Raw genomic sequence first — 22,425 nt, 5'->3', positions numbered from 1 at the left:
CCACTTCTCCATCATTGGGTGATCCCCATGTCTTTCTTGAGGTCCTGTTTTCCAGGTAGCCTCCCTGGTGATGTGAGTAGTAGTCCAGTCATCCTTGTTCCACATCTAGTATCCTCCAATGAGTGAGTACATACCATGTTTGTCTTTCTGAGTCTGGGTTACCTCACTCAGGATGATTTTTTTTCTAGATCCATCCATTTGCCTGCAAACCTCATGATGTCATTGTTTTTCATACATATAGGTTGTGAGATATGATAGAAATATCTATTTTTGGACATGCAAATCTAATTTTGTATAAAGAATCCCACAGAAGTTAAATTATTCCAACAATAATCTACATTTTTTTTCCTTTTCTTTTTCTTTTTTTTTTCAGTTTTTATTTTATTTTTTTTTTTATTTTAAGTAAATTTATTTTACAACATCATTTAGTTCAACATAATAGCCACAGATTCCCCTGTTCTCCCACTCTCGCCCCCTCCCCTCCCCCCATCCACCCCCCATTCCCACCTCCTCCAGATCAAGGTCTCCCTGAGGACCGGGATCGACCTGGTAGACTCAGTCCAGCCAGGACCAGTCCCCCCTCCCAGACCGAGCCAAGTGTCCCTGCATATGTCCCAGGATTCAAACAGCCAACTCATGCAACAAGCCCAGGACCCGGCACCAACACACGGCTGCCTCCCAAACAGATCAAGCCAAATGACTGTCTCACCCGTTCAGGGGGCCTGATGCAGTTGGGGGCCCCTCAGCCTTTGGTTCATAGATCCTGTGCTTCCATTCGTTTGGCTATTTGTCCTGTGCTTTATCCAACCCTGGCTTCAACAATTCTCACTCATATAAACCCTCTTCTTTCTCACTAATTAGACTCCCAGTGCTCCACCAGGGCCCAGCCGTGGATGTCTGCATCCAGATTCCTCAGACCTTCCTTGGATGGGGTTTATGGCACAACTAACAGGGTGTCTGGCCATCCCATCACCGGGGGTAGGTCAGTTCCTGCCGTCTCTCATCCATTGCCAGCAGTCTTTTCTGGCGGTATCTTTGTGGATCTCCGTGGGCCTCCCTAGCTCTCTGCTTCCTCCCCTTCTCATGTGGTCTTCATTTACCATGGTCTCCTATTCGTTGTTCTCCCTCTCTTTTCTTGATCCAGCTAGGATCTCCCACTCTCTTTCCCTCGACCGTCGCTCTTCATTGTTCCCACTCATGACCAGGCTGTTCATGTAGATCTCATCCATTTCTCCATGTCTTTTTTGGGGTCCCGTTTTCCAGGTAGCCTCACTGGTGATGTGAGTAGCAGTTCAGTCATCCTTGTTCCACATCTCTGCTCAACATCCCTAATCATCAGGGAAATGCAAATCAAAACAACTCTGAGATACCACCTTACGCCTGTCAGAATGGCTAAGATCAAAAACACTGAAGACACTTTATGCTGGAGAGGTTGTGGAGCTAGAGGAACTCTCCTCCACTGCTGGTGGGAATGCAAGCTTGTACAACCACTTTGGAAATCAATATGGCGCTTTCTTAGAAAACTGGGAATCAATCTCCCCCAAGATCCAGCTATACCACTTTTGGGCATATACCCAAGAAATGCTCAATCATACCACAAGAGCACTTGCTCAGCTATGTTCATATCAGCATTGTTTGTAATAGCCAAAACCTGGAAACAACCTAGATGCCCTTCAACTGAAGAATGGATAAAGAAATTGTGGCACATATACACAATGGAATACTACTCAGCAGAGAAAAACAATGACATCATACGGTTTGCAGACAAATGGATGGATCTAGAAAAAATCATCCTGAGTGAGGTGACCCAGACTCAGAAAGACAAATATGGTATGTACCCACTCATAGGAAGATACTAGATGTGGAATAATCTACATTTACAAAACTTTAAGACTCTACTTGACATCTCTTAGATTTTGCAAATATTTCCCACAAAGTAGAAGAATGAAAAAAATCAAGACACAAAACCCAATAGCTGTCCTTCATACTAATAATAAATTTATGGAGCAGAAAATCAGGAAACAAAATCTCATTTATAACAGCTTCAAAAATCACCTAGGTGGGGAAAGACCTCAAAAATGACAAATTTGAAACAGTGGAGAAAGAAAGCTGAGGTAACCGACATCTAATTGGACTTAAGTTCTGCTCATTAGGAAGGAATTCATTCCTGGTGCCAGAAGCCATTCCCTGGAGGTGGATGTGTCCTGCAGAGGATGTAAGGAGTCGGCAGGAGAACAAAGTGAGCCAGGACTTGGTGGTCGGGAGAATCTTGCAGCCTGACTGAGTATCAGCTAGAGTGTTTATTTATTTATAAAGAATTTAGTTAGCAGGCATACATTCATGATGTTCCAAAACAAAGGTCATATCATTTTTGTTTTTGGACATGAGTTTCACATCCTTTTGCTCAACTTTTAGTCATCATTAATAAACTATAACAGAACAGAGTTATCATTTCCAATCATTTTCCCTGAAGTTTTGACATCATTAATAAACAGAGTTATCATTCTTACTCATTAACCCCATAACCCAATTTTTGATAATCTAGAGGCATATGACAGCCTGTGATCAGCCTGCTTGTTTTGGTTTCTTCAAGGACATTAGACCAAAACAAAATCTTCAACAACCCTGGGCATTTTGCCATGTCCCAAGCAGTGTATTATTAACTCTTCGTGGTCAGAGTGCCCAGGAACAAATCCTCAGGCCCAAACTGCTGCAGTTATTATTCAAATTCTGGCATAATACAATCAATGTTCACATTTATATCCTTATAGAATTTGTCTATATGTCTAATCCTGGCATTCTGTTGTTCCTTGGTCATATGACATTAGAGTGGATATACATGACCTAACTTGTAAGAGAGGGAGGTCCTAACACTTCATACTTTCATCATCTTTCCACTCCATACTTTGCTCACCAATATGTCTCTATGTAGGGCAGAGTTGTATGCCACATAATTGTCTGAGTGTACAGTGGGAAGAGGCTTGAATCCTGAACTGTGGCCAACTCCTCTAGCCCACTGGAGCTTATTGACCTTTTTGAATTTCCTTGGTTTTGAATATATTGTTCCAGTATAAGTAGAGGGACAGATGTTTCAAGAATGTCTCATAGCCTCATAAAAAGACCTTTGGCTTCTTCTTTATGTCACAACCTCCAAGGCATAAGTAAGACCTCCAGTAGATAAGGGTATCTCCCTCAAAGTATGGGGGGGATAGTATGTTCAGTCTTTCCTGGATAAGCTTAGAAGCAGCATTCCTGGGAGAAGTTATAAATGATTCATAAGGAATTTTCCATACAAATATTAAAAGTGCCCCAAGTAAGTAACAGGTGGAGAAGAAAACCAAAAGGTGGCATGGCAGCCATCATGGGTCCCAGCTTTGCTGGATCTTTGTCAAGCAGCTGTGCTGGCTTTATGACTTCTGCCATTCCATTCAGATATGGCTGTGCCATCCTGGTACTCTAAAACTTAACCATCTACCCATGTCTGGTGAAGTCATGGATCTTGTAGGAGACCTATGGCTCTTCTTTCCTAAACTAGTGTAATTTCTAACTGCATCAACATATATATTCTTATATCCACAGGTATGTGTAGTTTGGGAGCCTCACCAAGGAATCTTAAAAAAAAGTAGCAGAGAGAGACTATTATAGAAATCCATAACTGGTCAAAATGCCCAGAACAACTGCCTATGGCATACCCACACCCTATAGATACATCTACAACCCAACTCCTACCCCTCAGATTCAGGGAACACTGTGGAAGAGTTAGAGGACCAAGACATCTGCCACAAAATAGTGTTTTCCACATATGACAGAGGTACTGCACCTATGAAATCTCAACAGTGTGGCTGCCTAAACAAGGCCAGCCAAATGACAGCACCAGCTGACATGCTAATGTGAATGGGGGACTATCATAAGGTTCTACCCTTAGGGAAAGCTACAGGCAATTAATGGCTGCTGAAAGAGAGGATCATTCTTTGCCAGGGATGAACCCCTGATAGGTTGATTAGCCAGTTCACAGTGGTCATGTATGAGCAACTCTAAATGGACTTAGAAGACTGTATGGATGTGTATATATGCATATATATGTATACTTATAACAATAATAAAGGAGAGGTCATGAATTTGGGTGGGAAGTGGGGAAAGTGGGAGGACTTATACAGGGAGAAGAAAGGCTACAAATAATGTAAATACAATATTAATGTATGAAAATGTCTCAAAATATTTTAATTAAAATAACTAAATCTTTTAAAAAGTAAAGTAAAAAAAGTGAAGTAAGCAAGACTTAGGAAGATAAATCTTGCATGTTTTCTTTTATTTGTGGATTTTACATTTAAAATTTTCATTTTATTATTTTTTACTATGCATGAGTACCTGTGTGTGGATGTCCTCAAAGATCAGAGGCATCATATGTGCCTGGAGCTGGAGTTACAGGCTTTTTGGTCAATTTTTATGTGGATGCTTGGACCAAATCAGGCCATCTGCAAGAGAGTACATGGTTTGTGCTGAGAAGCCATCTCTGATCATTTCCAGCCCTGATCTTAGATTAACACTCTCTCTCTCTCTCTCTCTCTCTCTCTCTCTCTCTCTCTCTCTCTCTCTCTCTCTCTCTCTCTCTGTGTGTGTCTCCCCCTATCTATCTGACCCTAAACTGTGAAATTCAATAGGAAAGTAAGTAAAACACTTCAAAGTGTAAGTAAGCACAGACTAGGACTTTCTGGAAAGGACTCCCATAACAAGAAATAATCACAAGAATTGATGAACAGAATATGTGAAATTCAAAAGCTTATTCGCAACCTTCAGGGTCAAGAGATAGTCTACAGAATGGGAAAATATTTTCAACTACATATCAAGAATATGATGAATATCTAGATATATAAAAAACTGAAAGTAACTGAACACAAACATCAAATAATCTAATCAATGACTGGTCAATGAATAGATACTCAGTTCTCAACAGAAGAAACACAAAATTGAGAACAAGCAGCAGAAAAAGATGTTTCTCTGAATCTGGGCCACTTCACTCAGAATGGTTGTTTCAAACTCTGTGCATTTGTCTACAAGTTACATGATTTCATTTTTCATTCTTTTTTAACTTTCTTTTTATTTATTCTTTGTGTCTTTCACATCATGCATCTCCATCCCATTCATTTCCTGTCCATGCATATCTACCCTCTAACCTTACAGCCCATCCTCCAATAAAATTTAAGAGAAAAAGGAAAAAGCAAAGAAAAAAAAGGGGAAAAATCTCGTCATGGAAGCTGTAGTGTGACACAGTAAGTCACACAGTAAACCCTTTAGTCCATATATCTTTACTTGTAAACTTCCATTGCAAAGAGTCAGTGGTCTGGTTCAAGGCCTCTGGTGTCTGCTACATTATCAATGCTGGGTCCTCAGTGGGACTCCTCTTGTTATTCTGCTGTTGCCCTCTGTGTTGGAGATCCTGCAGCTTTGGGTCTGCAGGAACTGCCCCTCATGGGCTCCAGCAGATCACTGATGGGGTGAATGTTGGGGTGGACCAACTCACAATTCTGGTTCTGGGCTTGGGTAGTTGCATAGTTGTTGGTCAGCCCTCCATCTCTCCCTTGTCCTCCCTACCAAGGTGAGCTCTCCCGCATTGTCTTGGTGAGTTCATCCTTTGCAGTGATGACCAAGGGGCAGGGGCAGTTCTCATGTGTCCTCATGTCCTCACGGTCGGATCTTCCACACCTACACCTTCAGGGCCAGCTCTACTATGTAGCCCAGGCATGGCATAGGGGCCACTCTCCTGAGTGCTGCAGCAGATGAGGGGCAGGGCTAGCTCTCTCTCATTCTTATGACCTCAGAGCCACCTGCCTCGGGTGTTAATTGGAGAAGGTGGGGGTATCTCTCTCCCTAACATGCTACCACATGATAGGTAAGTTATGGGGACAGCTTTTCATGCTCACAGTATCAGGGCTGGCTTGTCCAAACCTCTGCCAAAAGGATTGGCTCTTGTGCTACCCAGGCAGGGTGCAGGGTCCTCTCTCCTGTTTGTTGCAGCTGGTGGCAAGCAGGGGAAGTTCTTCCAGCCTTCTGACCTCAGGGCCAGCTCTCCCACCTGCCTCAGGCATTGAGGGCTCCAGGAGCATCTCTCCTCTACCCATGCCACCACAGGACAGATGAGTGATGGAGATAGCTCTCCCATGCTAACAAGATTTCATTTTTCTTAAGAGCTGAGTGATATTCCATTACGTAAATGTACCACATTTTCATTATTCACTTATTAGTTGATGGACATCTAGCACAATGGTTCTCAACCTGTGGCTTAAGGGGTTGCATATCATTATCCTGCATATCAGATATTTACATTTTGATTGATAATAGTAGTAAAATTACAGTTATGAAGTAGCAACAAAAAATATTTTATGGTTGAGATTGTGACAACATGAGGAACTGTATTAAAGTGTTGTGGCATTAGGAAGTTTGAGAGGCATTGATCTGGGATGTTTCTACTTCCTGGCTATTGTACATAGAGCAACAATGAACATGAATGAGCAGGTGTTTCTGTGGTAGGATATAGAGTCCTTTGGGAATATGCGCAGGAAATATACAAATGGGTAACATCTATTCTTTTATTGTTTTATTATTTCTGTTACTTTATTTTTACATTTGTAATTAAATATAATAATACCACTCCCCCTTTCCTTTCCTCCCTCTAATCTACCCCATGTTTCCCCTCTCAATGCAATTGCCTTTTCCTCTTTTATTATTGTTACATATCTACCTATCTATCTGTCTATCTATCTATCTATCTATCTATCTATCTATCTATCTATCATCTATCTATCTATCTATCTATCTATCTACCATCCAAAACTAAATAAATACAACCTGCTGAGCTCATATTTGTTGTTTGTGTGGATATGGTTTCAGGGCTCACCACTTTGCATTGGAAAACTAATCAGGGCTCAAACCTGGGAGAACCTAATTCTCTCTCTCTCAGAAGTTAATAGCTGCCTGTAGATCTATGAGTAGGACCCTGTGAGATTTTTCTCCCTCCTGTATTAACATGTCTACTGATAATGTCATTGTGCAGGCTATTTATTTATTTATTTATTTATTTATTTATTTATTTATTATTTTACAACACCATTCAGTTCCACATAATAGCCACAGATTCCCATGCTTTCCCCTGCCCCCTCCCCCTTCCCCAGTCCACCCCCATTCCCACCTCCTCCAGATTAAGGTCTCCCCTCGACCAGATAGACTCAGTCCAGGCAGGTCCAGTCCCCCCTCCAGACCGAGCCAAGCGTCCCTGCATAAGTCCCAGGATTCAAACAGCCAACTCATACAAAGAGCCCAGGACCCGGCACCACCGCCCAGCTGCCTCCCAATCAGATCAAGCCAAATGACTGTCTCACCCATTCAGAGGGCCTGATCCAGTTGGGGGCCCCTCAGCCTTTGGTTCATAGTTCATGTGTTTCCATTCATTTGGTTATTTGTCCCTGTGCTTTATCCAACCTTGGCTTCAACAATTCTCGCTCATATAAACCCTCCTCTTTCTCACTAATTAGACTCCCAGTGCTCCACCAGGGGCCCAGCCGTGGATGTCTGCATCCAGATTCCTCAGTCCTTGAATGGGGTTTATGGCACAACTATCAGGGTTTGGCCATCCCATCACCAGAGTAGGTTAGTCCCGGCCGTCTCTCGACCATTGCCAGCAGTCTTTTGTGGGGGTATCTTTGTGGATCTCCGTGGGCCTTCCTAGCTCTCTGCTTCCTCCCCTTCTCATGTGGTCTTCAGTTACCATGGTCTCCTATTCCTTGTTCTCCCTCTCTTTTCTTGATCCAGCTAGGATCTCCCGTTCCCTTCAACTGAAGAATGGATAAATAAATTGTGGCACATATACACAATGGAATACTACTCAGTATGACATCATGAGGTTTGCAGACAAATGGATGGATCTAGAAAAAATCATCCTGAGTGAAGTAACCCAGACTCAGAAAGACAAATATGGTATGTACTCACTCATAGGAAGATGCTAGATGTGGAACAAGGATGTCTGGACTGCTACTCACATCACCAGTGAGGCTACCTGGAAAACAGGACCCCAAGAAAGACACGGAGAACTGGATGAGATCTACATGAACAGCCTGGACATGAGTGGGACCAATGAAGGGCGACGGTCGAGTGTGCAGGCCTTTTTTAAGTAGACATTTCTAAGAAAGGCAGTCACACAGCAGACTTCAAGGTATTCTTTTTCTTTTTTATTTTTAACAGTCATTTTACATACCAACCACACATCTCGCTCTCTTCCCTCCTCCTGTTCCCCAAGGCTTCCCCCAACCCATCACCTATTCCCTCCTCCAACAAGGTAAGGCCTCCTGTAGGGAGTCAGCAGAGCCTGGTACATTCAGTTGAGACAGGTCCAAGTCCCTCCCTCCTGTATCAAGGCTGTACAGGGTGTCTCACCATAGGTAATGGGCTCCAAAAATCCCACTTATGCACCAGGGATGGATCCTGATCCTACTGCCAGGGAGCCCCTTGTAGATGTAACCAACCATCTTATTACATAAGAAACACAGAACCAATGTAAAAGAGAAAGCCGAGAGGTCAGAGCTCAGAGCTAAAATCTTACCCTTCCTCCTGCAGTGCTCCTAGCTTCGAGAAAGAGAGCTACTTCCTGTGTGTCTGTCTTTAAATAGTCTTTCTGTTCTGCCTTCTCATTGGTTGTAAACCCAAACACATGACTGCCTCGCCACTGCCTGTAAGTACAGCCCTCTAGGTCTTAAAGGCGTATGTCTCCAATGCTGGCTGTATCCCTGAACACACAGAGATCTATGGGATTAAAGGTGTGCGCCACCACCACCATGCTCTTTCTATGGCTCTAATAGCTCTGACCCCTGAGCAACTTTATTTATTAACATACAATTAAAATCACATTTCAGTACAAATAGAATACCACCATAGCCCCTTAAGCATATCAAGCTATACAACTGTCTTACTTATGCAAAGGGCCTAGTCCAGTCCCATGGAGGCTCCACAGCTGTTGGCCTAAAGTTGATGAGTTCCCACTAGCTTGGTTTGGTTGTCTCTGTAGGTTTCCCCATCATGATCTTGATGCCCCTTGCTCATAGAATCCCTCTTTCCTCTCTTCAACTGGAGTCCTGGAGATCGGCCTGGAGTTTGGCTGTGGATCTCTGCATCTGCTTCCATCAGTTACTGGATGAAGGCTTTTTGATGACAGCTAGAGTATTCACCAATATGATTACTGGGGTAAGCCAGTTGAGGCACCCTTACCACTATTGTTAGTAGTCTAAGCTGGTATCCTGGTGCATTCCTGGGAACTTCCCTATGTAGACGAATTTCTAAACAGTCTTATTAAATAAGAAACACAGAGCCAAATACAGGGGTGAAAGCTGTAGTGATCAGAGAAATAGGAATATCCACCAGGTAACCTTAGCTCACCATGCCGCCATAGCTTCCCCTGAGAGCCAGCTTCTTCCCTGTCTAACCTGCGCCTTTATTGCCTTGCTGTTCTACTTTCTCATTGACTCTTACCCTAGCCACCTTACCTCCTCATTACTGTCATACAGGCCTACAAGTCTCTATGGATGGTACTGGGGTTACAAGTGTATGTCACCATGCTTGGCTGTGTCCTTGAACACACAGAGACTCTGCCTGCCTTGTGATTGGATTAAGGATATGTGCTACCAACACCTGACTTTTGTTTATGGCTGGCTATATCCTCTGATCTCCAGGCAAACTTTATTTATTAACATACTAATGAAGTATCACCACATTTCAGCACAAATAAAATATCACCACATCCCTAGCATCAGGTTTCTCCATATCCTCATGATGTCTCCCTCTATCATGGTATCATTTTCCTTGTTCTCCCACTCTGTCCCTGTTCCAGTTCAACGATCCTGTTCACTTATGTCCTCATCACCAATCCCCTACCCTATATTGGCCCCCCATGCTCAGTTTACTCATGGAGATCTCATCTATTTCCCCTCTCCAGGGTCATCCATGTGCCCCTCTTAGGATCCTCCTTGTTAGCTAGCTTCTCTAAAGCTGTGGGTTGTAGTCTGGTTATTCTTTGCTTTGCACCTAGTATCCACTTATGAGTGAATACATACCATGTTTGTCCTTCTGAGTCTGGGTTACCTCACTCAGGATATTTTCTAGTTCTTTCCATTGCCTGCAAATTTCATGATGTCATTTTTTTTTTTACTGCTGAATAGTACTCTATTGTGTATATGCACCACATTTTCTTTATCCATTCTTTAGTTGAGGGGCATCTAGGTTGTTTCCAGGTTCTGACTATTATGAATAATGCTACTACAAACATAACTGAGCATGTGTCCTTGTGGTATGATTGAGCAATCCTTGGCTGTATTCCCAAGAGTGGTATAGCTGGATTTGAAGAAGATTGATTCCCATTTTTCTGAGAAACCACCATACTGATTTCCAAAGTGGCTGTACAAGTTTGCACTCCTACCAACAGTGTAGGAGTGTTCCCCTTGCTCCACATCCTCTCCAACATAAGCTGTCTTCAGTGTATTTGACCTTAGCCATTCTGACAGGTATAAGAGGATATCTCAGAGCCATTTTGATTTCCATTTCTCTGATAACTAAGGATGTTGAGCAATTCCTTAAATGTCTTTCAGCCATTTGAGATTCTTCTATTAAGAATTCTCTGTTTAGATGTATAGTACATTTTTCAGTTGCCTTCCTGGTATTCTGACTCTCACAATCTTCCCACTCCTGTGATGCTCCCTGAGCATGGGATGCAGTAGCTATGCTGCCAATGTATCCATTGAATCAGGGCTCCCCACAATACATTGATATTTTCATTGTGTGCAGTTGTGACTAATTTTTTAGATAATTTTAGATAATTTCAGACATATATACAATTCTCATCTCCCACTTCCCTAAGCTCTCCGACATATCCCTCCTCCCCACAAATCTTTTTTCACATTCATGACTATTCATTTTGTTTTGTAACCCATCAAGTTTCATTAGTACACTCCATGTAACCATAGGCTTGGAGCTATCTGTTGGATCCTAGTGGCTCCAACCTTTGCTTTATTTTCAAGGATTTCATGAGCTTCTAGACATAACTGGGAATAGTCAACAAAGAGGCAACAATCAGAATAGGAGAAAACATTATATGATAAGATTTGCTATGCATATTATATAAGGAACTCTTAGAACTCCATGAAATCCATTAACTGTCAAGAAGCTTTTTAGTTTGATGTAATCCAATTTGCATTTTTTGATATTGTTTTTGTGCTCTTTTGTTTGTTTTTCTGTCTGTTTCACCTTCAGATCTTGAAGCTTTTTCTTGATATTTCCTTCTAATAATCGTCTCATATTTCCATGTCCTATGTTTAAGACATCATTTTCTTGGGCTTCAGAATTTTTTAAAATAATTATTATGATATTTTATTTTTATTATTTAAAACAATCTTACAAGTTAAATATATTTGAATCATATTCTCACCCTCCAGATCCTCTTCCCCTCCCTTCTCACCCAATTTTATGATCTTTTTAAAAAACAAACCAATACAACAACAAATCCCTCCAAAACCAAGAAAACAAAATAAAATCATGCCCCCAAAGGAAGATAAAAGTAAACAAAACAAAGCAACAAAGTGTAACCAAATATTTTTATCTGATTTTGAGAAAATACATTAAGGTGTCCCTGGCTACTGATTAATACCAGGTATAGAAAAAGTACAATAATGAGAGCAATATACTAAAGACTTCCAAATCCTTTTAAGAGTCAAAACAAGTTAGAAAACAAATATAGACAATGAAATAAAGATAGGGTCTAGGGAATTAAGTTGTGTAATTATCTAATGACAGGCTGTAGAAAGAACTTGTGAAAGACTGGAAAAGGGCTAGTTGTGGTAAAATACTTGAATATTATTAGGTATTGATCTGAGATAATAGAGTATACATTTTATAAAAACACACTCACAGCAGACATTTGGACAAAATGAGAAAATCCTGGTATAACCATGGGAATCAGATATGACTTTCTGTCTACAGTGAAATTTCCAGGGTACATGGGCAAGACAGCAAGTGCATATTTGGATCTCCTAAACTTATTTCCCACATTCAACTACTTTTATAAACTCCCTGTAATCTGTGTAGTGAAAGTTATGTTGTGAGATCTCTAAACAGAAGCATCCACAGTGAGATAAATTTCTGTAGCAATATCCAATGTTAATATTAATATTTTCTAGAGAAATTATATAAAAATCTGAAGAGTTACCATCATAGGAATGAAGAAATTTGCTTTTTGCAAACAACTCTTTCTACTGCTCCCTTCACATCTCTGTTCCTCAGGCTGTAGATAAAGGGGTTCAGCATGGGAGTCACCACTGTGTACATCAAAGATATAACAGTCTCTTTCACAGTAGAGTTATTAGCAGAAGGGCATAAGTAGAGACCAATGACTGGCCCATAGAATAGTGACACTACAGTCAGGTGGGAGCCACAGGTAGAAAAGGCTTTACGGATACCTTGAGAAGAAGGGACCTTGAAGATGAAGGAGACAACTTTTGCATAGGAAACAATAATGAGAAGGAAAGGGAGTACAACTATCGGGCCTCCCAAGATAAATATTGCCAATTCATTGTCATGAGTGTTAGAACAAGCCAGTTTCAGCAGAGTAGACATATCACAGAAAAAGTGGGGAATCACGTTGTCCTCACAAAAAGATAATCTGGCCATGAGCAGGGTGTGCAGCATGGCATGGAATGTGGTCAGCACCCAGGACAGCAACACCAGACTCACACAGAGCTTAGGACTCATGATGCTGGTGTAATGAAGGGGGGAAGCAGATGGCCACATAGCGGTCATAGGCCATGGCCACAAGGAGGAAATTCCCAAGGTCTCCAAAAAACAGAAAGAAGTATATTTGTGCCAGGCAGCCTGCATAGGGGATGGAGGGAACTTGGCTCTGCATGTTCTGTAGCAATTTGGGCATTGTGACAGAGGAGAAACAGAGGTCAGCGAAGGACAGGTTGCTGAGAAACAAGTACATGGGTGTGTGGAGATGGGAGTCCAATAGAATGAGGATGATGATAATGAGGTTCCCCAGGACGGTGGTGAGGTACATGGCCAGGAACAGGGCATAGAACAGGTGCTGGTGCTCTGCTGGGATCGGTAGACCCAGGAGGAGGAACTGGGAGACAACAGTTTGGTTCCTTCTAGTCATCTGTTTACTCCAATGCCTTTTCAGAAAAAAAAAATAATAGTGGCACTTAACATTCCAAATGAAGGTGAAAATATTTCAAATTCATTGGATAATGAACAAAAGATGTAACATATTTACATGCTCTACAAAACATTATCACAATAAATATACTGCTCAGATCAACATGTCTATATTAATATTTATTAAGGACTTATTAAATATGTCTAATATATTTCACCAGCTAGTCTTTTCCTAAACAGTTTTTTATTTGATTTGCATAAAATCTATTTGTATCTCTTGAACTTACCTTGTTAATTATCCTAAACGAATTTGATTGCTTCATGCTTTATCATTCTCTGAGTGTTTTCCATTATCTATCTATCTTAGTATCTATCTATCTATCTATCTATCTATCTATCTATCTATCATCTGTCTGTCTGTCTGCTTGACTGTCTATCTATCTCTCCAAGAAAAAATTTATATACACTAAAATTTTATATTGTCACTTAAACTCAGCTGTAGGTGTCTTTCCTAACTAAAGGATATATATCCCATCATTAGCTATCTTCCATTGGGTGTGTCAAGAGTGTTTGTGTCACAATAGATTCCCAGAGGAACTGATAACCCTACTCATGTAGTGCCTTCCTTTTCTGTCTCTTATATTAGTAACATCAATTCAGAATCAAAAAGGATATATTTTATTATGCATCCACTTATTTCTTTCACTTTAATCTAGGGCATTGTAATTATCTTCTTCATTGTATTTCAACCCCCTGCATTCCTCACCATGAGACCATATTCCTAGAACAAGGTGCATCTCTAGCAATATCATATTAGATTCTTAATTCATACCCCCACTTCCTGCCTCAGTGCCCTCCTTCAACACGCTTCATTTACACCTTTGCAATCTAAGATAGCAATCTGATCTTCTCTTTTCTAATAAGTGTTTCAAGGAATTATCATTGCTTTTAAGATAAAGGCACATTCCTTTTGAATGCACAAATAATACTTTATTACTGGACCTGTGTCTACCCTTTAGGAGACATATGGGCTCACAGTGACTCTTGCATTCCACTTCTTTGTGGATAACAATTGAAGCCATAATTTCCAGTCTCTATTTTTCAACTTTTTTCCTTGTAACTGTTAACTTCTTCCCTCGGATCGTGCTTTATCTGACTTATTCCCACTTATTCTTCATGTATAGTAGCTAGTGCTTGCTTGGAAAAAATCTTTGCCTACCTGCCAGGAAAGACCTACTGCCATGTTCCATAGCATCCTGATCTTAACCTACAGCCCCCCTGGTGCTTCTGCTCACTGGTTTAGAGCAGACTTCCCACCAGAATTCAAATTCCATGCAAGAAAAATCATGTCTGCTTTTATCTTATAACAGGGCCAACACTTGGCATGGTACCTGGATGTTACCAATGTTTCCTGAATATTTCTTGCCTGTAATGCAGGCTGAGGTATGTAAAAGTGAGATTCTTCACCTTTAAAAATAGAAAATTCCCATTAAAATTAGAATACATACATTTAAACTTTGCAGAATGCAAACTCACTAGCTTAACCACTCAAAACCTTGACACAGTGTGATCAAATTCAGAAAGGTAATTTGGTATTTACTAAACACTGAGGGTATGAGGGTATGACTGTTTTCAGCAATTCTGGTGATTCAAAATGCCACAGAGAATGTCACTAATATTGATGTAGGAAGATCAATATGATGATCATTTTATAAATTATTGAAGATACAAAAAGTAGCACAAGGTATGTACAGAGATGCAATATTTATCTTGAGTTCTCTCTTATATATACATAACATCAAGTGATGGATCCTTCCTTAGTCACTGATAACAAGTTTTGACAAGTGCCAGTTCTTAATGCTGTTAGGAAGATATTATTAATGTTGAAGTCAGTAGACCTAGCAAATCACCGTTCACAACATGACAAGCCTTATGGAGCAATTTGAAAGATATATAAGAAAATGTGCTGTCTTCTGAAGAAAATTTCTCTCTCCAGACTGCTCTGGACTCAAGCCAGCAGTCTCTACTCTTCCTAGAGACTCTTGAGGCAGGCTTTGTAGATATTAAACCCCCAGTTGCCCATATTGTCTAATCTGTAAGCTGTATCCTTAAAATAAATGGCTCTTTCTGTTCTGTTTTCCTGTTTTCTTCTAGACAGTCTTGACTAATGAACATCCCAGCATACTTTAAGATGGCAAAGAAAGTCAGGGAGGGCATTAAAGGCATGTGAGGTTAGGTATGTAGCTCAACTCTGTAATACTTTGTGGCCCAATATGCCACAAATCCACATGGAAAAGACTTCACTCTGTTGATGGGTATTTAATGCAGCTGCATTCATTGATGTACACTTTAGAATCATGTTTCAGTATTATGGAGGGATGACACATGTAAGGAACACCATAACCCAGTTCCCCAAATTCTACTTCCCCCATGAAGGATAGGCTAGGTTTGTCTGTAGTCCCAGTGATCTAATGGAAGATAAGAGTTGGAGATAAGAGAATCTCTGAAAGATTGCAGGCCAGCTAGCCTGGCTTATGGCATGGCAAACAATAAAATATTGTGTATTGTGAAATGTGAGCTCATGGATGCCAGATATCCTCTGACCTCTACAAAGACAGAGACAGCAAGAGACAGACAAAGAAAGACAGAGACATACACAGAGACAGAGACAGAGAGGGGGAGAGAGATTTAAAGACAGAAGAACTACAAAACTGATCCCTGTGTAGTAGTGCAGACCTATGTCCCAGCACTTTGGAGTTTGAGGCTAGAGAACACCATGAGTTTGAGTCCAACCTGGAACAGAGTCAGTCTTTCCCCACAAAAATCCAATGTAGGCTACAGAATTGGAATGAATTTCCCAGACCTGTTATTAGCTTGAAGTGATATAATTTGGTAGAAAAGATGGAGAAAGAGTAATACAAAGACCCTCATAGATAATTTGATGTTTATTAATGTTGATCACAAAACAAATACTCCACTATATAACAATAATGTGAGTCAGAGAGACGGCAAAGATGAATATTATCACATCTAAAAAACTATCCTGAGAATATGCAATTTTATTTTTAAAGATAAAATACTCTCAAGTTGGAAGGCCAGTAAGGACACAGCCCAGTCTGCTGATAATTACCTGGATGGCCAAGGGTGACTCCTAAATCGTGATAAAAGATCCTGCTCTTCTTACTCACTATGGGCACAGGAAGTCATCAGGTCTGCAGTCCTCTCCAGTGTCTACACCACATTTCACACACCTCCCCTGCTACACACCCCTACATAAGAGTCTCTGTGTCCCAGAGGAGTCCAGGAGCTGCAGCAACTCATTAAAGGCAATCATTATCCAGAACCTCTAGATGACCAGTTCTCTCAGAATCCTACTGAAGTGACTGATAATAGCTAGTGGTCACATGTGACTACTTTTTAGAGGGTGGTAGAGAGGGAAGGAAACTCAAGGAGAGTTTGAATAGTTGCTAAAAGTAACCAGAAAGTACATGTTCAAGGACATAACATAATATTTCTTAGAACATATTTTTTTGTAAGTGGCTGTTAAAGACACACCATTTCCCTTTCTTTAAAAAACAACTAATCAATTATTATTTTTTTTACACCCCAGATAGTTTCCAATCCCTTGTCTATGCCCAGTCCCTCCCTTTGCTCTCCCATCCACTCCTCCTCCATTTCTATTCAGAAAAGGGCAGGCCTCCCATGGATTAAAAAAAAAGAACATGGCCTATCAAGTTGCAGTAAGACTATAAAACCTCCCTTTGTATTAAGGCTGGGCAAGGCAACCCAGTTTGAGGAATAGGGTCCCAAAAGCCAGTAAAAGAGTTAGAGACAGCCCCTGCTCATATTTTTAGGATTCCTACAAGACCAAGATATACAACTGTCACATATATGCAGAGGAGACAAGATTTTCAAAGGTTACAGTTTGGCATTCTGTGGATACATTGGAAGCTTTTTATAAATATGTAAAAATGCAGAAAAGACATCGTTTTCAAAAGTTGCAATTTGGCACTCTGTGGATTCATTGTAACCACCTGTAAACAAGCCCTTTGAGGAATGAGTGTGTTACTGGCATAGATCAGACTTCTATGACCCCACTTTCTATACCTGCTAATATATGTTAAGGATAGGAATGTGTGAAAATTACACAACCCCACACCATGTTTAATTGCTAAGAAAAAAAATGAAACACACATTCCCATTTTTATGTGACTTTTGACTCCTTAGCTTAAAGACAATCTTTTTTTATATATAATTTAATTAAATTTTACATATCAGCCACAGATTCCCTTGTCCTTCCTCCTCCTGCACCCCCCATCCTCGCCCCAGCCCACCCCCATTCCCATCACCTCCAGGGCAAGGACTCCCCTGGAATTCAGCTCAGCATGGTAGATTCAGTCCAGGCAGGTCCAGTCCCCTCCTCTCTTCACCCAGGCTGAGCAAAGTGTCCCTGCATAGGCCCCGGTTCCAAACAGCCAGCTCATGCACTAAGGATAGGTCCTGGTTCCACTTCCTGGTGGCCTCCCAAACATTTCAAGCTAATCAACTGTCTCACTTATCCAGAGGGCCTGATCCAGTTGTTGGCTCCTCAGCTATTGGTTCACAGTTCATGTGTTTCCACTAGTTTGGCTATTTGTCCCTGTGCTTTTTCCAGTCATGTTCTTAACAATTCTCGTTCATACAATCCCTCCTTTTTCTTGCTGATTGGACTCCTGGAGCTCCACCTGGGGCCTGCCCATGGATCTCTGTATTTGCTTCTATCAGTCATTGGATGAGAGTTCTAGCATGACAGTTAGGGTGTTTGGCAATCTGATCACCAGAGTAGGTCAGTTAAGGCTATCTCTCTACCTTTGCCAGTAGTCTATTGTGGAGGTATCTTTGTGTATTTCTGGGGACCTCTCTAGCACTTTGATTCCTCCTATTCCTATGGGGTCTTCATTTAGGGATTGCACAACAACAGAGAAATGAATGAGATCTACATGAGCAAACTGGACATGAGGGGGGTAATGAAGGGCAAGGGTCAAGGGGAAAGAGAGCTTAGGGGAGCAGGAGATGCCAGCTGGATCAAGAACAGAGAGAGAGTGTGGTGGTATTGTGTTCCCCAAAATATTGTGTACCCTAATAAACTTATCTGGGGTTAGGGAACAGAACAGCCACTAGATACAGAGGCTAGAAAATGGTGGTACTCACATCTTTAATCCTAGCATTCCAGAGGCATAAATCCATTTGGATCTCTGTGAGTTTAAGGCCACCTTGGAAATAGCCAGGCATGGAGACACATGACTTTAATCCCAGAAAGTGAGTCTTTAATCCCAGGAAGTGATGACAGAAAGCAGAAAGGTATATAAGGCATGAGGACCAGAAACTAAAAGCATTTGACTGGTTAAACTTTTAGGCTTTTGAGCAGCAGTTCAGCTGAGATACAATTGGATGAGGACTCAGAGGCTTCCAGTCTGAGGAAACAAAATCAGCTGAGGAATTGGTGAGGTGATGAATCTGTGGCTTGTTCTGCTTCTCTGGTCTTCCAGCATTCACCCCAATAACTGTCCTCAGGTTTTATTTTATTAATAAGACTCTTAGAGATTTCTGGTACAAGGGAGAACAAGGAAAAAGAAAAAAATCTTAATGTCACTCATCACCACCGTCTTCTGAGCTACTCTCTCTATTTGTTATATTCCAGCCTAATAACAAAGTCCATGTCTCTGTTATTTTGAAGCAATAGCTTAGATCCATGATTCTGTTTTTGACTAATCCTTTATTGTATATAGCAAACATCAGTTGGATGAAATTAATGATGCTGTATTATATAACACCAGTTTTCCTTGTTCTCCCACTCTGTTCCTGATCCAGCTGGGACCTCCCGCTCCCCTAAGCTCTCTTTCCCCTGACCTTTGCCCTCCATTACCCCTCCCACCCCCAGTTTGCTCATGTAGATCTCATCCATTTCTCTGTTGTTGGTCGATCCTGTGTCTTTCTTAGTGTCCTCTTTACTAGGTAGCCTCTCTGGAGTTGTGAGTTGCAGTCTGGTTATCCTTTGCTTTATATCTAGTATCCACTTATGAGTGAGTACATACCATGTTTGTCTTTCTGAGTCTTGGTTACCTCACTCAGCATGATCTTTTCTAGTTCCATCCATTTGCCTGCAAACCTCATGATGTCATTGTTTTTCTCTGCTGAGTAGTACTCCATCATGTATATGTTCCACATTTTATTTATCCATTCTTCAGTTTTCATTTTTGGGAATCTGCATCTCCATTATTCTTATATTATTTGGGTCAACATAGGTCATATTAACATTTACTTTGTGACATGAAAATATTACCATTTCTTAGAGAATGCCCCAGGAAAAGACACAGTATTACTTGTTTTACTTTTGCATAGCAACCATGTTTTCCCTTGGTCATAAGCATCAATGACCTCAAACACAATGGTATCTTTATTCCAGCTGTCTAGACCCTTTGGGGTGATTGAATGACCCTTTCACAGGGCTAAACTAAGACCATTGGAAAACACAGATACATACATCAGGATTCATAATAGTAGCAAAAATACAGTTCTAAAGTAGTGATGAAAATATTTTCATGGTTGGGTTCACCACAGCATGAGGAACTGTATTAAAGTGTGGCAGCATTAGGAAGGTTGAGAATCACTGCTCTATTCTCTGTATACTGGTAGTTAAGAACCTAAAGTGACTGGAACTTGCTTAACTTCCAATTTAGTATAACTTTGTGTTATTCCATGATGGAACTATAGAAGTATAAGAACTGAGACTATACTATTATTTATAGTAATAATTATGCTAAACTATAATAATTATAGTAACTGAGAATATATAATTGAGAACAATACTATTCACTACTATGAAGTCTATTGTTACACAGTTTTGTGCATTCATTTATTCAGTTATCACACAATTATTTTCTTCAAACAAACTTCTATGTCATTCATTGCTACTGTCTATTTTCCCCAGCCTGATCTCAGGCACCCAGAGGAGTCCCATTCTACTTTATGTACTTTTTCTATTATTAACATTTCATATGAGTGGAACCATATAACATACAAACTCCACCCTCTTTTATTACTATGTTTTCCAAGGTACATGTATATAGGAATACACATCAATATTTCAGTTATTTTTGTCACTGATTATTATTTCCTTTTATTGTATGAAACATTTTTCCTAGTCATCATTTAATGGCTCTTTCTACCTTATGAAAGTAATAAATACTGTTGCTATAGATGATCATGTTCAACTGCTTGTTTGAATATCATAGTAATTGTAGGTAGACAATTAGTAGAATTTTTGTCTCTGGTGGTAGCAATCATATGTTGAACTTTCTAAAAATTGTTTTCATTTATCTTTGAGAATTTCAAACACAGTATTGTTATTACATACAATGTAATTTATATAATTTCATACAATATATTTTAATTTCCCCTTACCTCAATTCCTTAAAGATCATGTATTACCTCTGTATTCTCCAAATTTCATGTTCTTTTTCTCTCTTAAAACAAAAAAACAAAAACAAAAGAATAACTAATTACTAAGGAACATCCCACAAAAAACGTAGAGTCGGATTCATGTTGGAGAACCACTCCTAAACATGGGTCCTACCCTGGAGTATGGTTGATTCACCCAGTAACACTCCAGTGAAGCAAACTGAGTTTCCCTCTCCTGACAACTTCCAATTGCAAATAGCTTCTTGCCTAAATCTGGCCTGACTTGTGCTGGTCTTGTGTGTGCTGTCACATTATTCACATGTGCATCTTTCCTATTTGGTCTAGATAAGCTGCTTCCTAGGAGTCGTCTACTGCTTTTGACTCTTAAATTCTTTTTTGGAACAACCCCTGAACCTTGAGGGGAAGGGTGGGATATAGACATCCCATTTCAGGCTGAACACTCCAATGCCTCTCATTCTCTTCACATTGTCTAGTTGTGTGTCTTTGTGCTAATTTCTTTCTACTGCAAGAAGAAGCTTCCTTGATGAGGTTTGAATGATGCACTGTTCTATGTGTATAGGAATACATCATTAAGAGTCATTTTTGTTGCTGTTCAGTTTGCCAAATAATAGGAGTGGGTTTCCCCTAAGGTCTATGGCATCCAGTTTTGGTTTCTTCATCTAATACACACTGTTGAGTATAGGTCCAATCTCATGGAGCAGGTCTCACATCTAATAAAAAGTGGTTGGATACTCCTATAATATTCATGGCATGATTGAGCATGATTGCATCAGTGGGCATTTCTTGTGGACAGATAGTTATTGTAGGTCACATAATTCATAGCTGGGTGAAACTTATGTCTATTTTTGTCACCTATTTCTTCCACAATCAGGTTTTAATGTCAAGTTGGGAAGGGTGACACACGGCATTGGCAATAGCCTGTACTGTTTGGGGTGTGTGTCTATGGGAGTCCATTTGGTCAATGACTCAAAACACATAATTCACTTATTGGTACTAAGCCCAGGAAAAGATTTTCTGAATAGGACTGCATTTTCTCAGGAATTAATGCTAACAGCTGACCCTCAGCCTAATGAAACTAGATTGCTTCTGTACATGAAGGAAGCCATCATTTGTGAAGAGGAAGGACACAGAGTGTACCCAAAGAACCTAAAAAGCAGAGCATTTAGGAAACAAATGATCCAATCAAAATTGGCCTCAGATCTGAACAGAGTCCATTTTAAAAAATACTTTCATTTATTCTTCTCTCATATAATACATCCCAAGTGAACCCTTCTCTCCTCCAGTTGCCCCCATTCCACAGATTCACTGCTCTCCTATTTACCCTCAGCAAATAGATCTATATTCATCACTAAGCACAAAACTCAAAACCAAGTGAATCAAAGACCTCAACATTACACTATACACTGCATCTTATAGAAGAGAAAATGGTGGCGGGGTAAGCCTTTAATGTATTGGCACTAGAGACATTCCTGAAGAGACTTCCTGAATAGAACACCAATAGCACAGACACTAAGATCAACAATTCATAATGGGACCTCATGAAACTGAAAAGCTTCTTTGTAAGGCAAAGGACACTGTCAATTGGATATAACTGCAGCCTACAGAACGGGAAATCTTTTCACAAACTCCACACCTGATAGTGGACACATATACAAAATTTATACAGAATGCAAGAATCTAGACTCCAACAAACTAAACAATCCAATTAAAAATGCAGTACAGATCTTAACAGAGAATTCTCAATAGAGGAATCTGAAATGACTCAGAAACACTTAA

At 40.4% G+C, this 22,425-nt stretch overlaps 1 protein-coding gene across 1 annotated transcript; it reads right to left on the bottom strand.

Annotated features, from left to right (window-relative positions):
* Positions 1–12,243: 12,243 nt before the first annotated feature.
* Positions 12,244–13,189, bottom strand: LOC114688555 (olfactory receptor-like protein I9). Its single transcript, XM_028863134.1, is given in 2 exon segments — positions 12,244–12,804; positions 12,806–13,189. Coding segments are annotated over 2 exon segments (945 nt in total).
* Positions 13,190–22,425: the final 9,236 nt, after the last annotated feature.

This window comes from Peromyscus leucopus, chromosome 8b, assembly GCF_004664715.2.
Source record: "Peromyscus leucopus breed LL Stock chromosome 8b, UCI_PerLeu_2.1, whole genome shotgun sequence".
In the NCBI taxonomy this organism is placed as follows: domain Eukaryota; kingdom Metazoa; phylum Chordata; class Mammalia; order Rodentia; family Cricetidae; genus Peromyscus; species Peromyscus leucopus.
This window is presented reverse-complemented; position numbering and strand designations above follow the sequence as displayed.